Source organism: Mustela nivalis (genome assembly GCF_964662115.1).
Source record: "Mustela nivalis genome assembly, chromosome: 2".
Classification (NCBI taxonomy): domain Eukaryota; kingdom Metazoa; phylum Chordata; class Mammalia; order Carnivora; family Mustelidae; genus Mustela; species Mustela nivalis.
Window position 1 is genome coordinate 8,710,785 of NC_139021.1, and position 26,527 is coordinate 8,737,311.

Here is a 26,527-nt window from a genome sequence, read left to right on the forward strand (position 1 = left end):
GGGGCTGTACTGGGCAATCAGAGTCAAATGACAGGAACCATAGGCAGCAAGGATGGCAGGCCAGAAACTGGAAGGCAAGTGTCACTCTGGGCAATGGGTGGTCCCCAGGGCTTCCCCACCTAGGCGACAACAGATCCACAGGGAGGAATGGGTAAGCCTGAGCCCGTAGGTATATAAGCAAGCGGGAGCAGACATGACTGAGGAGCGGGTGGGTGGTGGCCAAAGGCAGGATCCAGCAGAGAATTTCATCAGCTCTCGCCGCTCTCTCAGTAGCCCACACTTGGGGGAGCTGAAGGTCACACCGGCTCCAGGCCTGTGAATCCAGGCCCATGGCTGAAGGCATCAAGCCCTTGGCTCTGATGATCACAGTTCCTCCAGCTAGTGTCCCCTTCAGCAATGTCAGGGACAGCCAGCCACCGTGGGTGGGATCTTTTCAGGTGGAAAACAGAGCACGTGGCTCACATAGCTGTCCTGTCTAAGAGCATGGGGTAGCTCAAATCCACTACAGGTATGACCATTGTGCTCAATCTGGGTGGCTGTGACCTTCCGGAGTGCCACCACAGTCCTGGCACAGTCCTTGACACGTGTCACTTCATTTTATCTTCCTACTCTATAAGGGCCCACCTTATATTTTACATTTATATTCTACAGTTAAAATCCAATGTTCAGAGACCCTTGAGTACCATTCACCTTGAGTACCCATGCTTGGTCCGTTACATGCCAGGCCCATGCATGGGGCTGGGGGTCAGGGAGTGTGCATTCCAGCTCCAGCCGGCCATCCGCCTGACTCTGCAGCCATGGATTGGGGTGGGCGGGGGGGTTAGGTCTCCTTTCTAGGCCTGGTATTCCATTTGGAAAAGATCAGAGCATGTCCCTCCCTGGCTCACACACAAGTGCCCACCTTGGTCTGGGCGTCATTGAGGACGCTGGCAGGCTTCTGGCGGAGACAGGACACCATTTCTTGGATGGGTGAGGTGGGGCAGCTGACCTCCTCTGCGAAAGCAGCTGCCTGCTGCTGAGCCCTCTCTTGGCTGATGACAGCGGCTGGGGAGAACACGGAGCCACCCTGGGAGAGAACACAGACTCAGGTCAAACAGCCCAGAAGGTCTCCTTCCCAATACCCCTGGCTCAGCCCAGAGACCTTGGGACCACATCAGGACTCCGCATCATTCGTCCAAACTCAGAAAACCCAGGACCCTTTCAGGAGATGCCCACAGGCCTTCAGGGGGTCAGAACCATCCACAGCATATCAACACTGCATGTGACCTTGAACAAGCCTTCTCTAGGCCCCAGTTTCCTTACCCAGAAGTGTGGGCCCTCAACAGAGTGATCATTGACTAAATTTGTATATTGAGGCCAAGGGCTGATGGTGGTCGAAGAGGGACAAGGAGCAGAATTGTCCATGCCCACAACCTCCACTCTCATCTCTTAGGTCTTCTTAAATAGAAGTTTCCTGGCTCCGTTAAAACAGACTTGGACTTTCAAATAGAAACCCACCTAGAAGGTGATGGAAACACAGTCATTGTGCAAGGAAATTTTTCCAGCAGAGTCAATGCAAGTCTCTGTCAAACCCTGGCTGGCTGGGAGGCTTTCCCGTCTAGGAATGCAGGTGGCAGCAATGCCAGGAAGCCCGTCCCCAGGCCTGCACTGTTGGGGGGATTGGTTTTCTGCCCAGGATGGAAGAGGTAGGCTGAGCGCCTTGGCTAGGGTACAACCGCAGGGTCTTCTGTCTGTGGAGCACCCCCAGCTCAGACGCTGCTTCACACGAGGGCATCAGGGACAAGGGAGGCAGAGGGCCGTAGGTCTACCAGCACCAGAACAATTACCGGTACCACTGAAACTGATAATACACAGCAAGGGCCATCGATTGATGACTTTGATTGTTTTTTGTTTTTAAGATTGATTTATTTATTTCAGAGAGAGAGAGAGAGAATGAGCACTGGAGAGGGCGGGGGGTAGAGAGAGCGAGAAGCAGAATCCCTACTGAGCAGGAAGTTTGACACTGGGCTTGATCCCAGGGCCCTGAGACTATGACTTGAGCCAAAGGTAGACGCTTATCAACTGAGCCACCCAGGCATCCCGAGGACTTCGACTGTTAACTCAACAGCCTCCTCCACTTCATCTCGCTCATCCTCACCAAGGTTGGGGAAGTTAGCCTGGGTCATTGCCCCCATTTCCACAAATATGAAAATAAAGTTAAAGAAAAACTCAGTAACTTGACCAAAGTCACAAATGCTGTCAGGGTCTGATCCAGCCTACGGATGCAGGCCACTGGGCTCCAGAATTTGTCATGCTCCAGGACCCTGGGCGGGGAGCAGGAGGTTCTAGCTCTGTGAGCAAACTCTCTATGAAGGGGTCTGCCCACCTACAACACCTGCCAGGTACTCACCCTTGCAGGAACTTTCTATCATCTGCAATTTCTGCAACAGTAACAGGAGGCAGGTACAGCTGTCATCCCCATTTTGGAGATAAGCAAACTGAGGCTCCAAGGAAAAAGGGAAATCCTCATTTATAATCTAATAGGTACCAGGACTTAGGAGCTTGGGCAACAAGAAAAACTAATAATGACAGTTAACATTTACTGAGTATTTGCTAAGTTTCTGGTATAGTTGTAAACACTTTGTACATATTAACTCATTAAATCCTCTCCCCAGCTCTCAGAGGTACATGTTATTTACCCCTTTCTCTTAGAGAGGAGGAAATTAAGGCAGAGAAAGGTCCAGGACCTTGGCCAGCATCACACAGCACGCAACTACCAGAGCCAGGACCCCAGTCCAAGCAGCCCACCTTGGCCATACATTCAACCCCACATTATATCACATTTGTTTTTATGTGTTTTTATATCCCCAACAACGTGCTGTGTTCTTGAGCTAGAATGAACCCTCTTACCCCAATGTAAAGAGAGCACTGATCTGGCTGACAGAGAACACATTTCCATTCTAGACTCTACCCTGAGCTAAAATGTCAGAAACTGGTAAAAACACCAGAAATACAGCAACAGGTGTATCAGAGGGTGCTGCTCTCCCCGGCTCTTTGAGAGGATCATTGAAAAATAGCAGAGGAAAGCACTCTGCAAGCTGTAAACACAGGTGCCCACGTATACTGGTTACCTGAGTCACTGGTGCTATTACCCATTGTGCAAAACAGACAACAGACAGATGTCCAGAGGGGGGGAGACCCACCCTCTTGAGATTCCAGCTGGACAGATTTCTTGAAGTCAGGGAATACATTACAGCACTGCTTCCAGAAAATTCCAGGGTTCCTTATGCTTCCGAGTCAGTACTGAGGATCACTGGCAAAGCATGGGCATCGCAATGAGGATAGGCTATCCTGGAAGGCTGAGAGTGAGGGGAGCATTGCGTGGGGCAGGGAGAGGGCAGAAGCTGAAGCTGGTTCTGGCTGCAAGTTTGGCTCCTCAGCCCTGAGGGCCCAAATCTTAGCAGCTCAATGCAGTCTCGTGTCGTTGAACACAGCCCCCGTCCTGGCTTCCGACTCCACATAGCGACTTCACAAAGGACCCAGCCTCTTTCCCTCCCGAGTCACATGAACACAGTGCTACCAGCTCCCCACGCTGCCCCCACGGGTGAAATGCCTAAGAATCAAGAGGGAACCTCGGAAGAGGGTTCCTCGTGTGTCTGCAGATTTTACAGTTACTGCTTTTTGCCTCACGACCATCCCACGAGGCAGATGATATCATCATCCCATTTGATAGAAAAGGGGCTCACAACCCAGAGAGGCAAACGGCTCACTCAGGATTACAGGACTGGGTGGAGGCCAAACGGCGTCCGAACGTGGGTGGCTAAGCTCCAAGGCCAAGCCCTTAGCCACCAGGCCAGCCTTCTGGATTCACTGGGCTGGTTCTCCATGAAAGGTGGTGGTATTATTACCATCTTATCTCAGCTTAGTCGTCAGGACCGAGGAGGAACCTTGTGGCCAGAGTCCGAGGTGAGACCCATTGTAACCCACGGCCGGAGAGAGCAGAGCATGTGGGGTGTGGATCCGAGTAGCAGCAGCGTCATCCTGGGGCCTGGGAGCCCTTTGTCACATCTCTGAGCCACTCAGACTGGGGCTGGCTGCGGGCTCTGCAGATCCGACATAGCGAGCTGTCGTCTGCATCGGTTTTCTGTCCTCAGCCCATCTAGGTAAGCTCAGAGTCCCCTGTTGTCGGCGGGGTTGGCTACCAAATGCACAAGGCAAGTTTCCTGCCCCACTGAGCTCCAGCTGGTGGCCCGCTCTGCGCTTCAGCCCCTGTAACACACGCAGTCCTAACGCCTGAGCTCACGGTGAGAATGAGCAGCTGAGAAGTAAAACACCCTGCCAGCCCTGAGCCAGGAATTCAACAGGGTGGAGGACAGCACCCAGGGCCAAGGGATTTTATCCAGGGGCTTCTTTCCAGTGATGAGGGGTCCAGCTTTCTTGAGAACCACTGAGTCTGCTTTGTCTTAAGAGAACACCACACACACACACACACACACACACACACACATGCTCAAGACAGTCAAGGTCAAAGCCCCATGCTCTAAACTGCAAATTGAGCCGGCAAATTGCAGGCCCTGCAATTTGGGGGCTGCTGGGCCCCGCTTTGGCCGTGTAGGCTGTGGGGATGTGAACTTTGGGAAGGCACCCGCTGTTTTCAGCACCGTGTGCAGCTATAAAAAGCCGGAGCTCCCGATACAGTGAGGAAGTGGTTAAAGGCGTGGGTTACAGCGATACTGCACCATGGCTTAGAGAACTTTCCTCTCCCTCAAGTAGGTTGTTGTAATCGGTCTTACTGAAGGAAACGTCTTTCTTCGTGGAAAATCGGTGGTTAGAAGAGTCAACGGCCGGTTCAGCCCTCCCTTTAAAGCACTTGTCTGGAGAGCAAAGGAGGGGCCAGAGCGGGTGTGCCACAGGGTGCATGGAGTGCGGGGGGGTCCGGAGACAGAACTGGGTCCACAGCCCAGGCCTGTCTCAAGTCTGTAGGCTAGGCTGTCAGCCCTGTCTGAAGCCAGCAGAAGGACCGGCTTCATGCGCCAGCCCCGTTACGTCCTCAGGAAGGGACTGAGGGCGAGTGGCAGACATCTGGGGGCTTTGGCTACTCCGCTTTGAATGGGAATGATGCGCTGTAGTGCAAGGGCCCTCATGAGAACACATGCAAGATAGTGGGGGTCCTGTGTACAGGGGAGAGTGAATTGGGATTGCAGTGAGCACCGTGGGGGTTAACAGGACCCCTGCAGGGCTGGGGACAGCGGGGTCTTCAGCCTACCTGGTCACACAGCAGTCTCACATCCGGCCCTGGGCCCACGCTTATCCTAATCTGACCAAACTATTAAAGGGCAACGTTTTCGCTTGTGTGTATGCATGTGTGTGTGTGTTTAACTTCGAAAATAAAGCGAGGCAAAACCGCAATTGCTAACCACGGCTTTTTTTCCCTGGAGCCTCTGAACATCTTAAGGAGACTTGACCTCCATCAGCCACTAGAGTCACCTCAGAACCAGGACCTGCTTCCATCCAAGCATGGATATGAACACAAGCAGTCACAGACAGAAAGATACACTCACAATCTTGCCACACACGGAGACACACACACTCTGAAACACTCAGCCATGGGCGGAAACACACACAAATACACAGACATACTCAGATACACACAGACATATGATAAGCCCACACACACCAGAGTTTCTTGAAATGGACCTTCCTGGGGACGGATGCAGAGGGACAGCCGATGGGTTCAAGGGACTGAATAACCACATGAGCTAGAGAGGAGAGGAACTGGGGCCCGAGTATCCCAGCATCCCCAGAACAGGGCCTGGAACTCAGGAAGGCATGTTTTGAGTGAGTGAGCAAGTGACTGTGTGAGTAAGGGCAAGGATGATGGCTGACTGGCTGGCGGGCTGGACAAGCGGACGGACGGATGGATGAATGGATGAATGGATGGATGGATGGACGGACAAATGGATGATGGATGGATGGTTGGACGGACAGACAGTCGGATGGGCCTATTTATTCTCCTGAGTGAAAAGCTGTATTTGCATGAGAGGTAGTGAGAAATAATGCTGAGAGGACTTCGAATCCAGCCTTAGCAAGAGATGAAATTCAGAGGTTAACCCATAGCATAGAAGATAGCAATAGGGAGTGAGGAAAGGCATTTGAACAGGGTGTTAAAGAGAGTATTCTAGGAATGTCACTGATCATTCCATCAATGTCACTAATCATCACCCATGGCACCAAAAGCCATGTTTAGCCCTCCGTAGGCTCTGGAAATGACTGAGCTCTGAAGCTTCCTGAAGACGCACTTCTGATGGCAGAGGCTGGGATGGGCACTCCACAATTATAACCTAGCCCATGCTCATGCCCTTCCAGCATCACCCACTCGATATTATCGTGCTGCTTTTGACTGGAAGGGCCTTGACACCAGGTCCTGGTATGAAACCCAGCCGAGAAGAGCATATGAAAGGAGGCTCGGTGAATGACCTCCTTCTTTTGTAAAGAAATGTGCCTGGGTATACATTTCTTCACCCGTTTAAGCCTCAGCACCCGACTCCCGGCTGTAAAGTGCCTGCCGCACAGATTTGTTGCAAGGCATTCGTGAAATGTACTGTGTACTGAACTGGGACAGAGAAAATGTTCTACTGGCTTCTATACCTCTGTTGCCCTTCGTTCCATTAGTACAATCAGAAGATGACTGCATGCTGGCACTTCACTGGCTAATTCCACACCACCAATCTTAAAGATTTTTTTAAAATTTATTTATTTGACACACACATAGAGAAATCACAACTAGGCAGAGAGGCAGGCAGAGAGAGAGGAGGAAGCAGGCTCCCCACTGAGCAGAGAGCCCCATGCGGGACTCGATCTCAGGACCCTGAGATCATGACCTGAGCCGAAGGCAGAGGCTTAAACCACTGAGCCACCCACACTACCACTCTTTAAACCTTGGAAATCAATTTTCAGCGTCAAAAGTTGGGTAGTCCTTTATAAGTCATGGCTGATGCCAGAAGTCAAAACCCGAGCCTGGTTTCTCTGTGGCTCAGGGAAATGAACAGCGGGCAAGACCTCATATCCGGATGCTCCCTCCCTGTGTTGATGCTCCCTCCCTGCTGAGCCCTGCGGGACCTCTCAACCTCCCCCTGCTTCCTCTTGCCATCTCTAAATTATATAAACTTTTCAAGGGAGGTGGAAGAGAACTCAACACTGGTAAAGTACCTTTGGAGAGCCAGATCTTTCATGCACTTTTTCTCATGTGATCCCCACAGCAGCCCTGTAAGGACTGGCATCCCCACGTCACAGATGGGGAGACTGAGCCCCGGAGTGGCTAAGTGATTTGTGCAAGGTCTTGGGACTAAACATTGTACGACTGGGATTATGAAGCTTGCTGTCTCCACCTTCCCTGCACTGCCTACCACGAAAAACAGTGACAACTAAACACATCACAGACCCTTATTTCCCACTCCATTCATGAGAGGCTGGTGGCTGGTGACTCAGAAATAGGATCTTAGCAGGGATGGCCAGGACAGGGAAAGGGGGGACAGGCTGCTTCTCCCATGGCAGGAATGGGTTGCTTTGGCATGAATTTTTAACTGGACCACATTCTGCTTTATGTAGAGCTCTTGCTTACACTGTCTTTAAAAAAAAAAAAAATTATTTATTTAGTTAAGAAAGAGCAAGAAAGAGAATGAGAACAAGAGTGAGAGAGAGAGAGCGGAAGAGCACAAGCAGAGCGAGGAGAAAGGGAGAAGAGAACTCCGTGCTGAACAGGGAGCTCAAAGCGGGACTCCATCCTGGGACTTCTGGATCACGACCTGAGCTGAAGGCAGACACTTAAGCTAACAAGCCACCCAAGCACCTCTCCCTTACATTGTCTTAAATACCCACAGCCATCCTATGAAGTAGAAAGAGCCAGTATTACTTAAAAAGAAACTATCAGACTTATTTAATCATTCTTTTGTATATTCCTCACCTTATTCCAAAAGGAATTGGGGGTAGACTCAGGAAAGTGTGTCAAAGAACTCTAGTAATGTGCTTATCCTGGATGAGAGAGGTGAAGAGCCCAACTTATTGGCCCCAAGATGCTGCAGCTTTGCCATGATGCTGTGCTGCCTCAGTAGACGGTGGAGGTCATGAGAGATTCTTGGACATCCTCTGCCCCTCACCCATTGCAAATGGCCCCACCAGCTTCTTGGGATAGTCCAACTTTATCAGGGTCCCCTTTATCAGAGTCCCCTGTTAATTCAAGGTGAGGGAGAAGTGGATGAGTTTTATTGGATTTTTGTACTTTTCAGGCTATTCTGTTTTCCCAATGAATTCATATTGACTTTGTAACTAAGAAACAACTAAATGACATTTAAAAGATCAATTCTCTTCTAAAATGTAACTGATTTCTGTTATGAAGAAAGCATTTGTTATCACTTACCATGTAAGCTGATCATTGAGCATGTGGCGTGGCCAAGGTAATGAGGCATGGGACAGAAGGAGGACCCCTGAGGGAGAAGGGAGGTGGTCCCGACTGTGTGGGGTGGTCCCAACGGCCAGCCTGGTTGTCATCACAGTCTGGCCGAAATGCCAATCCCCTTCACGCCCTAGGAAAAGGCTGATGTGTATTGTTCTACATCCATTGGTGTTACCTTAGTTTACTTAAAGGTTAAATAGAACAACTTTTAGAGTTTGTGAAGCAAAAAGAACGGCACAAAAATCCACAATAGAAAATCTAGGTGAGCAAAACAAAGAAAATCAACATTACACATAGCCCTCCCAACAAAGGAACACAGTTGTCGAATACTGTTAGCGTGCGCGTGTGCCTACAGGTGCGTGTGGGTCTATTTATATTTATGTATTTATACACAGGGAATAAGTGAGATCATTTTGGCTCTAAACCTGTCTTTTTCACCTGACAATTATGAATTTCACTCTGCACCGTTGCTTATTCAGTTACAAGACTGTTTCTAAAGCCGTAGCACAATCGGGTGCTTAGGCTGCTGGGAAGAGTCACAGAGAGGGCAACAGCACCTGCTGGGCGGTGGGACGTGAGGGACTAGGATGTAAATCCCAGCTCTGCTTTGTCTATGTCTGGTCAGAGACTCTTTCTTCAACTGTCAGAAGGATGGTAATGATCTAGAGAGTTTCCACATAGTATGGTTGTGGGGGAAGAAATGAGATGATTTTCATGTAATGGTAAATATGCAATAAATGATAGCTATTACTGCTTCCAGTTTTACTATGTTCTAGACAAACCTGCAACGTACATACACCTTTATAGCCAATGTGTTCACATTACTGTGATAATTTCCTGATACGAAGGCATGCCTAGGTCAGAAAGTATCCCTTTTTCCTGACAGATGATAAACAATGTGTGGCATGAGCTCTTACTGTAACATTCTAGCGGTTTCTCATTAAAGAGATACAGTGTGAAAATATGAAAGGAAAATATTTTTCTATCATGTATGTACGATGAACATTTTGTAGGTCTTAAGGTTATGTTTCTTGGCATCTAGAGCTAACTTGGGGAAGTGGTTTTATTGAGATGTAACTCACGTAGCCTACAGTTCACTCATTTAAAGCAGACAGTTCAAGGGTGTTTAGTTATATTCAGAGTCATGCAACCGTCACCATGATCCGATTTTAGAACACTGTCAGCGTCCCACAAAGAAACCATGAACCCATTAGCTGTCATTTCCCAGCCCCAGGCAACCACTAATCTACTTTCTGTCTCTGCAGACTTGCCTATTCTGAACATTTCATATAAACGGAATCATGCAATACATGGCCTTTGTGTCTGGATCCTTCCAGTTCGTCCATGTGGCTGTCCTCTGTTCCGTTGTATTGCTGAATCACATCCTATTGCCTAGATACGCCATGTTTAGCTTATCTACTCATCAGCTGGTGGACATTTGGGTCCTTTCCACTCTTTGGTGATTGTAAGTAATGCTGCTGTTCACTTGTGTGCGTGTGTGTGTGTGCTTGCGTGTGTGTGTGTGGGTTTTCAACTCTCTCAGTTGTGTACGTAGGAGTAGGAGTGCATGGTTATGTGTTTACTCTGTGTTTAACCTCCCGACAGGCTGCCAAAACGTTTCCTTAAGGAGCTGCACCATTTTTATTCCCACAAGCAAGGTTTGAATGATCTGATTTCTCCACAAGCTCTCTCATTCTTGTCATCTGTTTAAAAAATTATTTGGAGCACAGCAGTCCTCGTGGGTATAAAGTGATCTTGTGGTGGTGTTGATTTTCACTTCCCTAGCGTCTAATGATGTTGAGCATCTTTCCATGTGCTTAGGGGCCATTCATAGATCTTCTTTAAAGAAATACCCGTTCAGATCTTTTGCCCATTTTTAAATGTGGTTATTTGTCTTTCTGGTCTTGAGTTAGAAGCATTCTTCATATATTCCAGATACATGTCCCCTACCAAATATATGATTCATAAACACTTCCCCCCTTCTGTCTCTTTCACTTTCCTGATGGTAGCTTTTGCCGCTCAATGTTTTTAATACTGAGGAAGTCAGCTTTTGGAGTCATAGTTAAGAAACCATCACTTAACCTTTGCATTCTATATGAAAATATTTTAAAAACATTTTTTCTTTTTTTCACAATGTGCTGCCAAAGTGCCCTCCAGAGAGGCTGTGCCTTGCCGTGTTTTGTCTGTAAACCTAAATCGCCGACTGGCTCTGTCTGCACATGGAGGAGAGTGAAGAAAGGTAGCAGCAGTTAGGGGGAGCCCGCTGTGTTTCCTGCCCCTTACAAACTGTTTCCAGGGTGTGCTTACTGAACTTCTGACTGAGGATCGAGGACTGTGTCCCTTTAGTGAAAGAGTGGCAGAGGCTCAGAGAGGATAAATGACCTGTCCCCAGTCACTCACTGCTTGGGAGCTGGATTCAGGCTGTTTTTCTCCAAAGCCACTGCTCCCTGTGCCAAAGGGAACCACGATGGAGGCAAGTTTCTATACTCTTCCTTCCTTCTCCAAACACCTCGGCAAACCCTGCTCTTCATGGGGCTCAGCCACACAATTGTCCTCTTTACTGATGGAGGCACAGTCCAGAGGCCTTCCCACGCATCTGTCGGGGGAGCACTCCAATGTGGTGGCGCGGGGGAGGGGGGGCACTCCTAGGCCCTTCAGTGTGGAGAGGGGAGAGGAACCAGCCCTTGGCTCTGCCCTTTAGAGTGGAGCTTGCTCTCCTGCCGTGGTTTTCTTCCAGGTGCCTGCAGACTTGACAAAATGCCTTTTTCCATCTGTCACAAATATTATATCTAATTGTCTCCATCACCTTCTGGCTGTCAGAAACCATTTAAATGCTTGCCACTGAAAAAGGACGGATTTCGCCAGCAGCGCGATCCCCCGTTGAAAGTGACACCGATGATGGCAGCCGCAAGGATGGGCCCCTTATTGCAAAGGGATTTTATAAAATGCAGGGAGTCTCTCCCTTCATTCTTGGTCAGCGATTTGCATTGGTATCGGTTGCCTTTTAAAAATAAATTCATAATTAGAGCTTGCAAAAGTGCCTGGGTGTTTCTTTCCAGTCACTTGATGCTCTAGCTTTGTTTCAGGGACCAGCTGGCCCAGAAAAGGGACCAGTGCACCTGTAGAGGGGAGAAGGAATGCACTGGCCTTTGAGGATTACAGCCTGGGGTTGAACTGTAGCTTTGCTGCCTTCTTTCTCTTTGGCTTTGAACAAATTACATTTCCACGCCTCCATCTCTCAGCTCTGGAGCACCTGCCTCACAGACTTTTGCAAGAGGCGCAAGAAATGTGTCCTGTGAGGAGCCGTGCACGCAGCCTGGCTTCTAATACTTCTGCCGGTCTTGGTTCTGGTGTTGGTACAACCTGCAGGACACCTGCACGCCAGCATGTCATTGACTAATTCCACCTTGTCCCTCTCTTAAACCCTTGCAAACAACCCTCAGTGTAGAAAAGCAGTAACAGCATGAATTTAGAAATCAGAAAGATGCGTTTGAATCTCTGCTCTGTTGCTTGGCGGCTTTGTCATTTCAGGGAAATCAACTAACATCACCAAATCCGTTTTGCAAAGGTAGAGTTTTATCTGTACCTCTGAGATGTGTTGTGCAGATTGGTGAAGCTGATGCATGTGGAGGCATTCACAGGCAGCCGTTGCCCAGAGCTGTGTCCTTGTACTCATTTAAAGGTAGAAAGATGGAGGTGGAGAGTGATCCCCCAGCAGGTGCCCCCCGAGCAAGAAAGCTGGTCCAGAGTAGAAGTCTTGCCACCTCAATTATCCTCCACAGGATGGACCAAGCCACTTGTGTTCCCTGCCAGTTTGACTCCTGCAGTCAGCCATGGTGTACGAAGAATTTCCCCAAGAGACAGGAGGGTCTAGAATATCGCTGAAGCTAGCAAAGACTTCTAGAAGTGAGAAAGTCATGTCCAATCACCATTTTCCTCCCAGTCGTTTCTGACTGCCTCCCTCTCTCCATTTCTCCCTTCCTTCGGGTCCCTCCTCCCTCCTTGCTTCAGGAAATGCCACCGGCCAGCTCCCAGCCAGGAGAAAGGGCTCGCCACCTTAGATAAGCATGGTGTATGCACATGGTCTGAGGTTCTTGTGGGTGTGCATGGCCTTGAGTGTGCAGGAGGAGCTGGCCGACTCCTGTGCCAGAGTGGGGTCAGGGCAGCCCCTCAGAGGACACCACACAAGGAGCGTGACCTGAGTTGCCTGGGTGGGATCAGACCACAGTCCTGGTGCCTGAGCCTCACACACCAGCCCTCCCCAACTAGGCCTGCTGTGCTCAACACAGCTCAATGCTAGCCACTCCTTCCTTAGCTTGTGTTAGCCCCAGTGGTGTGTGAGGTGAGAACCCAGCCCCCACCCTGTACAGAGGACAGCCCTGACAGCCCCTGGCCCGTAATTCAAGGAGACTGTCTCCCCAAACTTTCCCATGCAGACACTCCAGGGGACGTTTACTAAGGTGCTGATGCCTCTCTATGAACTAAATAGGTATGCATCCTTTCTAACACCATCCCTTTCAAATGCATCGAGTAGAAACAGATAAAATTTACTATAGTCATAGAAAAAAGGGACAGAGCATGAGCATCAGGATTAGAGAGATCTTACTAAATCTTGCACTGACATCTTGGCAAGTGGCTTTACTCTCTGGGTCTTCGTTTCTCCATCTATAAAATGGGTCTATTATTTCTCAAGGTGTGGCATCAAGAGCATGGGCAATGGGGCTCATCAGTCCAGGTTCAAGTCCAGCAATCCTTCTTACCCACTGTTTGTCCTTAGAGAAGTGATTTAAGTTCCCTATGCTTCAGCGTCCTTGATGTAAAATGAGGGTAAGAAGAATATTCACCTCGTTTATCGTTGAGTTGAATTCAGGAGACAACAGCGAAAGTATGTGTATGTGTTAGGTTTCTAATAAGAAGAAGCAATCATTAAAATCATAATCGATATTTCAAAGAGTTCTACAAATGAAATCAACTAAAGCACCAGGCAGAACACAGTTGATACTACTTTTAATATTAGTGCTACTCAAACTAAAATAAGAAATAGTGAAATATCTTCCAGTTAAAAAAAGGCTTCCACGGTTGAATTTTGTTCTGGCCAAGGCTATTTTAAGCCATTGAGCTTGTCTGTCCCTATCCGTCCCCCTTGGCTGCCGCCCACTGCTGGTGTAATTAGTTGTGGCTCGGCGGGCGATGAAGTAGATACCGGCTAGCAATTTCACACACGTCCAGGCACTTATGAATGCCTGACACCGTTTTAAGATCACATCACAGCCAGTTCCAAGCTTGCTTTCCTTAGGTACCAGCAGCAGGACCTCATTGTGAGTACAAAAAGCACATCTCCCAGAAGCTAGGGCATCACAGAATGAAAGCTCTGGAGAGGACACCAGCAAAAGCCATCATTGCTCTGTCACAGATCTTAAGCCCATTTTGTGCTATTAAAGCACGTTTAGAGGTGGATGGGCCAGTGCCTTTGTTATGTTTTAGATGAAAATGCCAGGGCAGGGCGCTCAGAAGACCTGACTCCGTTCACGATGAGAAGCTGATCACAGAGGCTTGATGGCCACGTGTCCAGCCAGCTGTGTTGGCTGTTGCCCGGCTGTCCCCGGGCTGTCCTCAGGACTCAGGCTGCTCTGCTGCGGTGAGCTAGGCATTTATCAGGACAATTCTGTGCCCATCTTGGGGCACCCTGGTATGATAGCAGCTGGGGGGGATCAGAAAGCGAAGAAGGACTTGAGAAAATTTCTGATCTACAGGGAGGGGAGGCTTTTATGGTTTTTATTTTTGTCTTAAACCTGCTCCCTCTGTCCTTCCCTCCCATTCATCCACCCTGGTCGCTTGGGCTGTGAGAAGTGCTGATGCCAGGGGTCAGTCACAGACAGAACAGCTGGGCTCCTTGACTTCATGGAGCTTACAGTTTTTGGCAGACAGGCCGGCTGAGAGATGAAGTGTTAATGAGAGACCCTTGAACAAATTCTCTTCCTGGAGCCTGATGCCACCCAGTGCCATCATGCACTGCCTCTTTCTCATGGGAAGCAACACTCTGGTCTTTGTTTTTAAGCGGAGTTCACAAAAGGGCCTCTGTGCCCGTCCCAGAAGCTGGACTATATATTTGCTGTGGGGAAGATAACATGCAGCCTTTCAAAACTCCTCATTGAGATCCCTCTTTTTTTAGCAATGATACCTGTCTCCTTTGTTTCTGTTAGAGTCTTGGTCTCCCAAAGGAAGTGCCCAAGATAATTCACTGGAACACAAAAAGAAAATTCTAGAATGTACTATTTAACTAGTCTTATCCTTTTAAAATATTTTTTAAAAAATATTTTTATATTTATAATGTGTGTCTTTGCAGAGTCACCTACATATATAATTAATGATTAAATGCTCATATATGGGGGTGCTTACTCAAAACTCTTACTGTCTGGGTGCATACTTGAAAGTTTGGAGATGATTATACTTGACAACAGGAAGAGACCCTTTTCTCAGTCAGCTGAAGAAAGAGTCCAGCTGGGACATCACCACAGACCCACAGGGCCTGCTCAGTTCATAGGAATAAAAATGATTGGCAAATGTTTTGCTTCTGGGACAGTGGCAAGCCATTCTGGCAAGGCTCAGCGGCAGATGGATGGCCCCATAGCTGCCATCCCTCCTGCCCACCAGTGCCACATGCCATGAAACAGCCTCAGGCACCACCCACTTGGATAATCGAAGAATTCCACCTCTGGGCAGAGGACAAGAGCGGGGGTGGGTGGTGGCGACATAGCTTGGCCCCACCTTTTGCAGGGTGTGAAGGGAACATGAGCCCTTGGAGCAGACTCTGACTCAGTAAGATGAAAGTTCCATCAAAGCCCTGGTTGGCCCCAACTGGAGACTCATCCCTGATTCTGGCAGATCCCCAAATGAGGGGGAAGCCATTCTAGTTGGTGGAACAACAGGAGTAAAGTCCAAGACAAAAGCCAGCGGAGAAAGGGGACGATGACTGGGAAGGCAGGTTGGGGCAGTGTGGACCAGATGAGGATCTGCATGAGGGCAAGGATGAGGAAGAACAGTACTGGACAGAACCGGTTTGAGGAGGGGCAAGTGGTCAGCTTGTCCCAGCTGCAGGAGGGACAAAGAGATCACAGGAGGCAGGATGACAAATGAGTGGCAGATCCCCAAGTCACTTCCATTTCCAGAAAAGATGTCACTGAAGTCATCCCCATCATGAAAAACAAAATGAGAAAGCACAAAACGAACATCCGGCTGGCCCTGCCAAATGTCCCATTTTGATGGACAGCTCTCATGTTCAAGGTTGAGCTGAATGTCACTCCTCCATCAAGCCTTGGCTTCCCTGCAAGCAGGAGCCATTTCATCTGGCTTCCCTCATCTCCGGAGCTCCCACCATGCTGCCCTGTCATCAAGGTTCCGGTTCCTTCCAGGACCCTGTTTGACTCACACTGAGCTCCTGGGCGGCAGGGCACGTGTCACCGTCACCCTTATCTCCCTAAAGCTTAGCCTCACAGCTGGCCAGAAGTTAATATTCATTTAATATAATTGTCATTTGAATAAATGAGTGGCTCAGTTAGGTCTAGGGAATAAAAGAGGTTGTATATTCGTACACGAGAGGAAGTTTGTAAGGCAAGCAAAGTTATAAGAATGAACTTAAGACCCACTCAGAGAACTTCCTGAGCTCTGAGAAACCCGGTGACCTCTTTATCAACCTTCACAAAGCTGGGAAGAGCTAAGGTCTCCCCTGCGAAGTGGAGTTAGTGGGTTAGGTTGAGCAATGACCAAAGACAACAAGTCCAGTGAATCAACACTTTTGTGCAACTTATTACGGCAGAGTGCAGGAAGAAGAAAGCTTTCACTTTTTTCCCTCCTGAGAACACTGTTATGTCAAGAGGCCTCTCAGAGAAACACAGAGAATCAGATAACATGTGGGTCCCCTGTCTGCTGGAGAATTCAGACCATCCAGATGGACCACTTATCCATGTTTGGAGATGGTTCCAGAAATAGAAACAACTGCCATCTTTAGAGAAACAAGAGGGTCTGATGTCTCTCAGATGATGCCTATGGTTAGCTTACTATCTTCCCCAGAGGTAAAATTCAGCATTCACAATGTACAGGCTTTTGATCAGAAGGCAGGTGCAGGACCTTCATTTATCCATTTAATTAGTGGATAATTATGGGTCATTTCTTTTGGGGTAGGCTCAGGTGAGGATCAATGGTCATGTGTTGGACCTTCACCTGCCTTCTCAACAGCATGCACCACTTTGAAGGGCAAGGGGGACATTCATGTATGTACCTTGCACTGTGCTAGGTGGTTTGTACACATTGTTCTACAGACCCACAGTCCTGGGAAGGCAATAGGATTAATAACACCTGTGCAAGGTCACACATCTCCCAAATATCTTGAACTCCTTCTCTTGCTCTTGACTTCCATGTGCATGTGTCCTACTGCTGTGAGCAGTTATTACTCCAAGGCTAGTTCTGAGGAGGGAGCAATCATCTTTGGTTAGGGGAGGCTGGAAATATGTAAGAACAAGGTGAACTCTGGGTTGGGTCTTGCATAAGGGAGGTCATCCCACATAGGTAGGGGAAGGGCGGTGGCAAAGTTCATGGTGAAGAGGTGGGAGGCTTGTCTGCTATGCAGGGGGCCACATAAGGTTCTTATAATTCAAGGCCACATCAAGGCCTTGAATGGTGATGTCGTAGGAGGGGATTAAAGAACAAATGTGACGAGTTCTGAATGCCAGGAAAAGGGATGACGCTGGTCCTGTGGGAAACAGGAGTCTTCAGCAGGTACTGGAGGAAAACACCAGGCAGGAAAGGTGTGAGGGAAGCACTGGGACATGGGACGTCCCTCTGGGGGGCAGTGAATAGTGACAGTGAGCTCACCTCCAGAAGTGATTGAGCTGGACCTGGATGGTGTCCCTCATCAGCTGGTTAAGGTAGAGCAAGCAAGCTAAACCCTAGGAACCTTGGTCTCTTCAGGTGACATACAGACTACTTACGAAGAATAAATAGGTACCATAAACAGAGCCAAGTCTCTTTCCTGGCCCTCCCCAAACATCAGTTCCCTTCTGGCCTCTGAATACCACAAGCAATCCCTGCCCTGTGATTTCCCCAACGGCCCTTCCTCCTGATCTTCACAGTGTCGTCATTCTGGGTTCATTTCAAAACTCTCTTCCCAGGCAAGAGTTCCCCCTCCTGTCCCCATTCCTTTAGGTGCTTTCTAGGCCATTAGCTGTTCCCATCACTAACTCAACCCACTGGAGCAGCATCTAACATCCAGAAGGTGCTCAACAAATATTTGTTGAATGAACGGTTGAATGGATGAATGAGTCACTTGCCCAGCCCAGGGACGGGCATAAACTTGGTTCTGAGACAACTTTTAGTTTGCGTGGGATCTTGAAGGTCATATGGTTTAATCCTTTCAAATACAGATGATCCCCTCTATAGTCTTATAGTACCAAGCATATGCTCATGCAGCTTCCCTACTAAATGGGCCAGCCTACACTTGACCGTCTACACCGAGAGGGAGCTTATTAGTTCCCGAGGTTGCCTTTCTCATCTTCAAACCTTTCATTTATGTGGAAAGAAGGAAAAATACGTTTGAATAGAACCAGGAGTCTGCTAATACTAGACCAAGCTGTAAACCATGGGGCTTACCCACCCCACTCTTGCCACATAGGACTGAGTTGCCTTAACTTTCTAGGACCTGGAGCCCCTCTGCCCCCAAAGATGAGGAAATGGGCTTCTTGGTGCTTGGGCTGAGAGACCTGCCAGTCCCCCAACTAGGGAACATAGTACCTGGCTCCTGACAATGTTAAGAATATGGTGAAACATTCCATTTCAGTAACGTGATGACCTCATACTTAATAGAGCAATCATCAGCCTGTGAGGTCATATTGCTAATCTGGACTTGGATGGTGTCCCTCATCAGCTGGTTAAGGTAGAGCAAGCAAGCTAAACCCTAGGAACCTTGGTCTCTGGGGCCATAGTCTGGGACCTAATAGTTAATTAACTGGAAAATCCTTCCAGAAGGCAGGTCTTTCTACACAGATAGACTTGAGCATCTTTCTGAGCCCTAAATTGGGGCTTCCCGACACACTGTTACTGGGCTGGAGCTGACCCTATACTTATACTTGAGGTCTTTGGTGGGGGCATCCCCTGCCAAGTGTTTTTATGTCTTTATCTCTCGTACTGACTCAGAACATCAGTGACCTTGAATGCCAACAATCCAATCTGGTCCCACCATCCTTACCACCAGGTGCCCATGTAACCAAGAGTCCACACCCCTGTCGGGTTCCCACCCTATTGGCATCTTTCCTATATTCCCTTGGGGATCTGACAGTGTGTCTTTTTCCTCCACAAGATTAGAAATTCCTTGAGGGCAGGGAGGGATGGAGCCCTACTCATGTCGCGTCTGAGGATTCCCTCCCTGTCTGTGTTCCCAAGGCAGGTGGGACACATAAGAACTTTGCAATTGATGACGTGGATGGAACTAGAGCGTATTATGCTGAGCGAAATAAGTCAATCAGAGAAAGACAACTATCATATGATTTCCCTGATGTGAGGAAGTGGAGAGGCAACATGGGGGGGGGTTGGGGAGTAGGAAAGGAATAAATGATACAAGATCGGATGGGGAGGGAGACAAATCATCAGAGACTCTTAATCTCACAAAACAAACTGAGGGTTGCTGGGGGGAGGAGGGTCAGGAGAGGGTGATGGGGTTATGGACATTGGGGAGGGTATGTGCTATGGTGAGTGCTGTGCAGTGTGTAAACCTGGCGATTCACAGACCTGTACCCCTGGGGCTAATAATACATTATATGTTAATTTTTAAAAAAAAAAACTTTGCAATTGTCATAAATTTTGCTAAACTGAGCAGCATTTGCAATTCATGAGAGAACACTGCCCAGGTTGACCTATTCAATGCTCCCATACCTCTGCAGGACAGCTGTAATCCAGTGGTTCTCAGGGGTACTTTTTCTCTCTAGGGCACAATGATGACGCCTGCGACATCTTGGTGGTCATGACTTGGCAGAAGTCAGTGTTACAGTCATCAGGTAAGTAGGGGCCAGATGCTACTGAATACCCAGTAGTGCATAGCACGGCTCCCCCCTCCACTCCCAGTCCCCAACCCTTTGCCACTTACACACACAGCAAAGAACGGTCTGGCCAGAATGTCCATAGGGCCAAGGTTGAAAACCCACTGGGAAACTGGAAACAGAGGTCTAAAGTTGGGGTCACTTGCAGACACTTGTACCTAGGCGCTCGGCTGACCTGGCTTTATCCCTGCCCTTGCCGCTACTGACCTAGGCTCCCACCTCTGCACCCCACGGCTTAAGCCACGGGTCAGCTCCCATGCAGCAGAGTTGGTGGTTTTAGGAACATATTCTCAATCTCCCTCTGTTTCCTGGCAGCTACCCCCCAAAGTGAGAAGGAGATGAAGAAACAGCAGAGCCAGGGGAAGTTAGCAGCACTCCCACCCCCTCTCCACCCCCCATCACAGAATTACCCAGCAGAAACAGGCAGAGCCTATATTCCAGTCCTGGCCACCAGGGGCTCCCAATCCTGCGCTTCTCTGCAGCAGCTTCTCCTGTCCATGGACTGTGTTCTCTGATGGAGACCCTGCTGTGGTCCCCCATCTCTCTGTCATCTGCCATCAGACTTGGAGCTTCCCCGAACCCTAAAGCCTGTGCCAAGCCACAAGTCCCTCCTGCTCCTCTCAACCTGGCTTGTCCCAGGCCAGGTCTCATCTCATGGTGCCTTCACCGACAGGCGTTCCCCCGACCACTGGCCACTTGTGGGAAGTAGCCCCCCCCCCACGCATCTTTTGTGCCAAGACACAAGTCCCTCCTGCTCCTCTCAACCTGGCTTGTCCCAGGCCAGGTCTCATCTCATGGTGCCTTCACCGACAGGCGTTCCCCCGACCACTGGCCACTTGTGGGAAGTAGCCCCCCCCCCCCCACGCATCTTTTACTCCTCCGTGTGAATCGTGTGGGAAAACTCCACTTTGGCTTGACTTCTGCCCCTGCCCCTCTGTTCTTCCCCATCGGAATCTTTCTCAACATTTCCTTTCTGCCTTCCTGGGCTGCCTATCCAGAGAGTGGGTATTTTCACAAGTTGCCTAAGGAAGCACTATCTAGCACAGAGTTCAAGTTTAGAAGTGGCCCTGATGCTTTCAATAGATGTGACACGTGCACTGAGTGAGGGTTCTGAATGACTGTCTCTGGGTGGCCATGTTGGCACTGCTGGGCGGGAACAGCGTGTCATCAGTCCTGGACACTGGTCCTGGCTCTGTGATGGGGCCGGGAATGTGATTCTGGGGAAGTCACTGGACACTCTGCTCCATCATCTTTTTGAAGCGGGGGCCAACCGGGGCTCTTGGCGGGCCGCCCCAGCCCCGGCACGTAACTCACTGGCAGTCCTACGACCAACAGCCCTCAGTCCCCATGCGCCTGAGCTTTCCCACACACCATGGAAAGACACATATACTGTGAATGGGGACACACATACTATGAATGGGGAGCTATATACTATTATTTTCTAAATGCTACACCCATCAGAAAGTTGAAATAGTACAAGGCACATATGCCCTTCACCTGGATTCAGCAAATGTCAGCATTTTGCCACATTTGCTTTCTGCCTCTCTCATTGTCTATTTTTTTTTTTTTTTTAGACTTTGCTTTTTATTTATTTGACAGAGAGAATACAAGCAGGGGGAGTGACAGGGAGAGGCTCCCGCTGAGCAAGGAGCCTGTTGTGGGACTCAATCCCAGGACTTTGGGATCATGACCTAAGCTGCAGGCGGACGCTTAATGACTGAGCCACCCAGGGGCCCTCGTCTTTTTCTTGATTTATATTTATTTACATTTACATATTATAGTTCTTTTTCTTTTAGCGAACCATTTGAAAGTTGCAGACGTCAGGACATTTGCTTTCCAGATACATCAGCATGTACCTCCTTAAAAACCAGTACCTCTTCCCACATAACTGCAGTGTCATTTTCATGGCCCAGAAAGTTAACATTGACACATTATCTCCAGCGCAGTATCTGTATGAATACCCCTCACCTCCATCCCAAGAATGTTCTAGGTCTTTCCCCTCAATCCAGGAGCCAGTCAAGCATCCCACACGGCACCTAGTCACCACGTTTTCTTAAGTCATTTTTAATCTAGAACCCGCGGGGAGACTGACTACATTTCATAGCCTTTCTAGTTTCTTCTGGTTGTAGCACAGCAGAGGGGTTGCCTGTCTTGTCCCAGAAGGCTGATAGGCAGCTTCTTTCTGTAGTGGGTTTGATGCCTACTATTTCGTACCTCTGCCAATTAAACCCTGTCTGTGGCAGAGCCCAGGCAGAAGCTCTGCTCCAGAGGCCCCTTCACAGGGACAAAAAAAGCTATAGTAGCCAGGATGCTGAGAAAAAACAAGCTGCAGGCCTGAGCACCAGCCTCCTTGGACACAGTGAGCTCTGGGGATGTGTGAGAGCAGCTTCTCAGCCTCCCCTGCCTTTTAATGAGAGAAGAAGGCCCCAGCCTCTGAGAACCTGAGCACAGCCCAGGCATTTAGAATCAAGTTGCACGCATTCCCAAGCACTTTGTAAAAATAAATAAATAAATAAATGAAAAATAATAATGCCACGGTCTTCCCTGTCCTTACAGAGAGAAGCCTACTCAGAGTGGTTACTAAAAACAGGAACCTGCTCTTCTGCAAGTCCCGCGCGCCTTCCTCATTTCTAGCAGAGGAAGTGTGTGGCCGGTGTAGCAACTGCTGTTCTTCTTGATAGCTTGGGTTTCTCTGCACCCGCAGAGGCCTGGCCACCTGCTCACTGTGCTGGAGCAGCAGCAGCTGATGGAGAGACAGTGACGGCGTTCCCGGCGGGTCCTCCGTAGCTACTCCCAGGGGAGATCATGACCAGCTTTTGAAGGTATCACAGGGGACATGGCAAGGGCCGGGCGGGGAGGAACCTCAGACTCCTAGACCCACAACTGGCAGAGCATTGACTTTCTGGGGACAGGAAAGCACTCTGTGAGAACAGGCAGGGCCACGTCTCAAGGGAGGCCAGCACCTGACCCAGAGCCCAGCACATGGCAGCGGCCAGTGAATATTTGATGCAGAATTACATATGGCAAGATGGGCCGGGGATCTGGGGGGCAGGGCCACTCCTGCCAGAGGAGATTTCCTAGCTACAGAGCAATAGTCTGGCACATAGCAAGCTTCATACTAAGGGCAGCTCCTGCTTGCTCTCGGTGTTCCTAGCTGTATGACCTTGGGCAAGACATCTAAACCTCTCCAGCCCTTCATTTTCTCCTCTGTAAGGTGGGAAGAAAAGTACCCAGCTCAATAGGCATTGGGCAGATGAAATGAGCTAACATATGCAAAGTACCCAGGCCAATTTCAGACACATAGTAGGTGTTCAATAAATGCTACCAGCAGGGAGTCACGACATCTAAAATGTGCACAGAGCCCAGCAGGCTGACCGATCACAGTAGTACTTCTAGGAGTTGGGTGGTGGATCTTTGGGAAGGTGCCGGTGCTAACCAACAGTGATAAGCAACAAGCAGAGGAGGAGGTGTGTGTACGGTAGCGGGGGGGGGGGGGTGAGGATTAAAGGAAAGGCAAATAGGTGAGGTATATAAACTCTGAAAACACTGGAGGTTAGAGGAGATTTTGGAGAGCTGGCATTCTCTAGGAAATACAGCGTACTCTGCATTCTTCAAGGTGCCAACACATCCAGAGAGCTTGATGCCAGGAAAATGACCTGGGCTTTGGCCTCAGAATGTCCTAAATTGGGGCCATGTGTGTAGGTGCAAAGGGTTGGTGATGAGGGGCCACGCTGAGGGGCAGGGGAGGGTCACTGCGTGGAGAGTTCTTTTTCCCGCAGTCCTCAGAGCAATCCCGCAAGTTTATGCTTACTACGTGCTTTTGACAAATGAGAAAATGAGGCTGAGAGAGGGTGAGTCATTTGTGTAAGTCATACAGCTGGGGAGAGGCTCGAAGGGCTCTGAGGGCTGAGGTGGGGGAGGGGAGAGTCTCCGATACAGCAAGTACATGAAGGACCAAAGTGTGTACCAAAACAGTGCTCTTTATTTTAAGAGAAATATTTCCCCATAGTGTACAAATTCTGTGATTTGCTATGAGGCACTGAGCCATCAACCGATAAGCTGGGCTATGGTCATTTTAAAATTGATGAAATAAGCCCCAATCAAAGTTCCAGCAACATCTTTTGCAAATGATTTTATCCAGCTAAAAGAATGGTATTCAAGAGTGTTAAATGTGTCCTGAAAAGTATAATCATAATATTAAAAACCTATGAAATAGATCAAAATCCATTTAGACTTCTGTGTCTTAAACAGATCTTAGAGTCAGGGCAGCAAGACGGTCTCATGGAAAGTCTCTGGTGTCATCAGCTCTACCTGCGTCAACATTCTGGGTCAGCCGCCAAGGAGCTATGTGACTCTGTACATGCCCCTTTGCCTCTCTGAGTCTTATTTTCCTTTGCATAAAAAGACCTTGTACGTTTGTAAGAAGTTTAAATTATATGTCATATATAGGAGAGGGTAAGTACTAAGCAGCGGCAGAGATAGCATTCCTGACCCAGACAAGGAGAGGACATCCGCCTCCTCAGGTGGCCCCAGGTAACAGTCAGGTAACAGACAGCATGACATACAACGAATCGAATCGTACAGCTACAGAGCAGGACGCTCCTTGATTTTTCTTAATGCTTATTTCTGCGAGTTTCTCCGTATGATACAGCTGTAACAGATACGGCTCCCCCCTCTTGAGTTTGGGGACCTGGCATTGTCATACCAAGGCGACGGTCTCTTTTTTAAGACTTAGTAAGTCTCCATTGTGGTAAACCCTAACCAGCTTCGTGCATTCATAAAGGCTACTGTTTTTTGTTTTTTGTTTTCTTCAGTTTTCGTTGCACATTCAGCAAGAATTTATTTCCCCCAGATCTGACAGAGGCTAGAGCTAAAAATTCTCATTAAGCCTTTCCAGCATGTCAGGGCAGACTATTCAGTTCTTGTCAGCCAGCTGAGTGGGGCCCTGTGAGTACAGCTATCCGTTCCCTCATCCCTCCCTTCCCTTAATAAATATGCATTGAGGCCATATCGTGTGACTGACTTCCTCCCTCTCAGCTCCCCGGGCGTTCCGAGCGAAATCAGTACCCTGGGTCCAAACCACTTCCTCCCATCTGAGAACCACCAAGGGAGGGGGCTTATTTCATTAGGGTAACTGAGCTACAGACAGAAACCCTAGGGCCTCGAAGTTCAGTGGCTCCCTTTTGTCATCAAACAGCTTTGCAAAGTCATACTTTCCTCCATGGCACTGGCCAGGCAGCAGGGACCATGGCTGGAGGCCTTGGGGTGTGGCAGGTGGGGCAGGGGGAACAGCATCAGGAGAAAGGGGCAAAAGTACCGTCCAGCCACGCTGGGCTGTTCCAGGCACTTTAAAGACGACACCTTCAGGACCTCAACCGAATGAAATGAATACTTACTTTGTGCCAGCTACCAGCTAGGGAACATGGTTTTGTTGTTGTTGTTGTTGTTGTTCACTGAGGAATATACTAGACAGGGACCATGTTCTCAGGAAGTTTACAGCTGGGGTGCGGTTGGGTAAGACACACTTAAGAGAAACCAATGCCTGATGGTGTGTACCATGAAGGGAACAAACAGGGCCCAGGGCAGAGAGCAGGGGTTTGCTAGTGAAGCTCGTGCAGTGTAATTCTCGTGCTATCCTGGGCAGTAGCCATGCCCTTCCCAGTTTGCAGACTCACCAGTTTCTCCACTCCTTCCCTCCCCCCAGCCACGGCCTCCAAGTCACAGGGACCATCACTGGTTCCTTACACCCTCTTGATTGCAAACTCGCAGCATCTGGAGTGTCAGACTCACTTCTTGATCTAGGCTCTATCAATACAGCTCAGGGTCCATCTGCGGAATGCCCATTACGTACCTCTCTAGCCTGCCAAAGTGAGAGTAACGCCATAATCTTCTCATAAGAAAGGATGGATTCAGCTTTGTACAATCCTTCATCCATTCCCTGATGCTTAGGAGCACACAGTTAAGAGCCTTGCTCTGGAGCCAGATGCCTGGATTCAAATCCTGCCTCCACCTCTTACCAACTGGGTGACCTCCAACAGGTTTCAGAAATGCCCTGGCTTTGGTTTCCCCAGTTATACAAAAAGCATAATGGTAACAATGCATCCTACATAGATTCGTTGTAAGAGTCAAATGGAGAGTCCCGCTGAACCACTTCTGCAACACACAGTGAGCTCCTGTCTTTCCTCTGTTGCCATATACTCGGCCCTGTGGGGAGCTGGCATGGATCTGTGATGAACACAGGGAGCCCTCCAGCTGGTCTACCTGTTATTTGCAGGGAAGCAGACTGACACCCAAAGAATGAAAGTGGCTTACCCCAAGTCTCTGAGGGGTTAGTCAGGCCCACTGTGGGTTCTAAAGATGCAATGTGTGAGAAGTAAAAATTAAGAAAAATCAGGGAGGGGAAAGGGGTTAACTCTCGACCTCATCCCAGGGCTGGACTCACCCCTTCAAATGATTTGATGACTCGAAGCTAGCTGACAGCTTACCCTCGGTGCCTGCAGGCTTAGAGCAGAGGGGCAGGGATGTGAGGGGAGAGCTGGACAGTTGGCCAGTTGGCTGGCCACTATCCACGAGCAGCACTGGCTGACTTGAGGACTTGAGGACCTGGGCAGGTAACATGCAGATTCCCAGGCCTGTGTGCTTCTCTGGCTTCCCCAGCAATGCTAACTCTCTGAGTGTATGTTAAAGGATTAAAAATGTTATTGTTCTAGGATGAGGGTGGTGGAAGGAATCAGAGTCGGTAGTCAGAAGAATCGGGGTTTGAAAGTTGGCACCACCACTGAATGAACTGTGTGACCCTGAGCAAGTGACTCAACCTCTCTGAGACTCTATTTCCTGTGCAAAATGGCAGGCTCTTTGGGGAATCAGATGAGCCAGTGTAGTTCAAATACTTAACTGAGACTTTCCATGTAGTGGATGCTTCTAGCGATAACTACGGGGATGTGTTCAGGCATCTGTTCCAAGTAAGGACGATTGTCAGAAGAAAGTCTCTTCGTGCTATAGGGCCTGG

The 26,527-nt window shown here is 49.0% G+C and overlaps 2 protein-coding genes across 2 annotated transcripts in view; one reads left to right on the forward strand and one right to left on the reverse strand.

Annotated features, from left to right (window-relative positions):
* The window catches only part of TG (thyroglobulin), a gene marked incomplete at its 5' end in the record, with an annotated part of 236,556 nt that overhangs the window by 34,113 nt on the left and 175,916 nt on the right, over nt 1-26,527 (reverse strand). The window contains one exon of the mRNA XM_082719073.1: nt 902-1,066. Within this exon, the coding sequence (XP_082575199.1) occupies nt 902-1,066 (165 nt within the window). The remainder of the gene's footprint in view (nt 1-901; nt 1,067-26,527) is intronic.
* SLA (Src like adaptor) overlaps nt 1-26,527 on the forward strand; it is an 81,823-nt gene that overhangs the window by 26,709 nt on the left and 28,587 nt on the right. Inside the window, exons 2-3 of the mRNA XM_082719779.1 lie at nt 19,408-19,476; nt 22,075-22,340. The gene's annotated coding sequence lies outside the window, so the exon portion shown is untranslated. The remainder of the gene's footprint in view (nt 1-19,407; nt 19,477-22,074; nt 22,341-26,527) is intronic.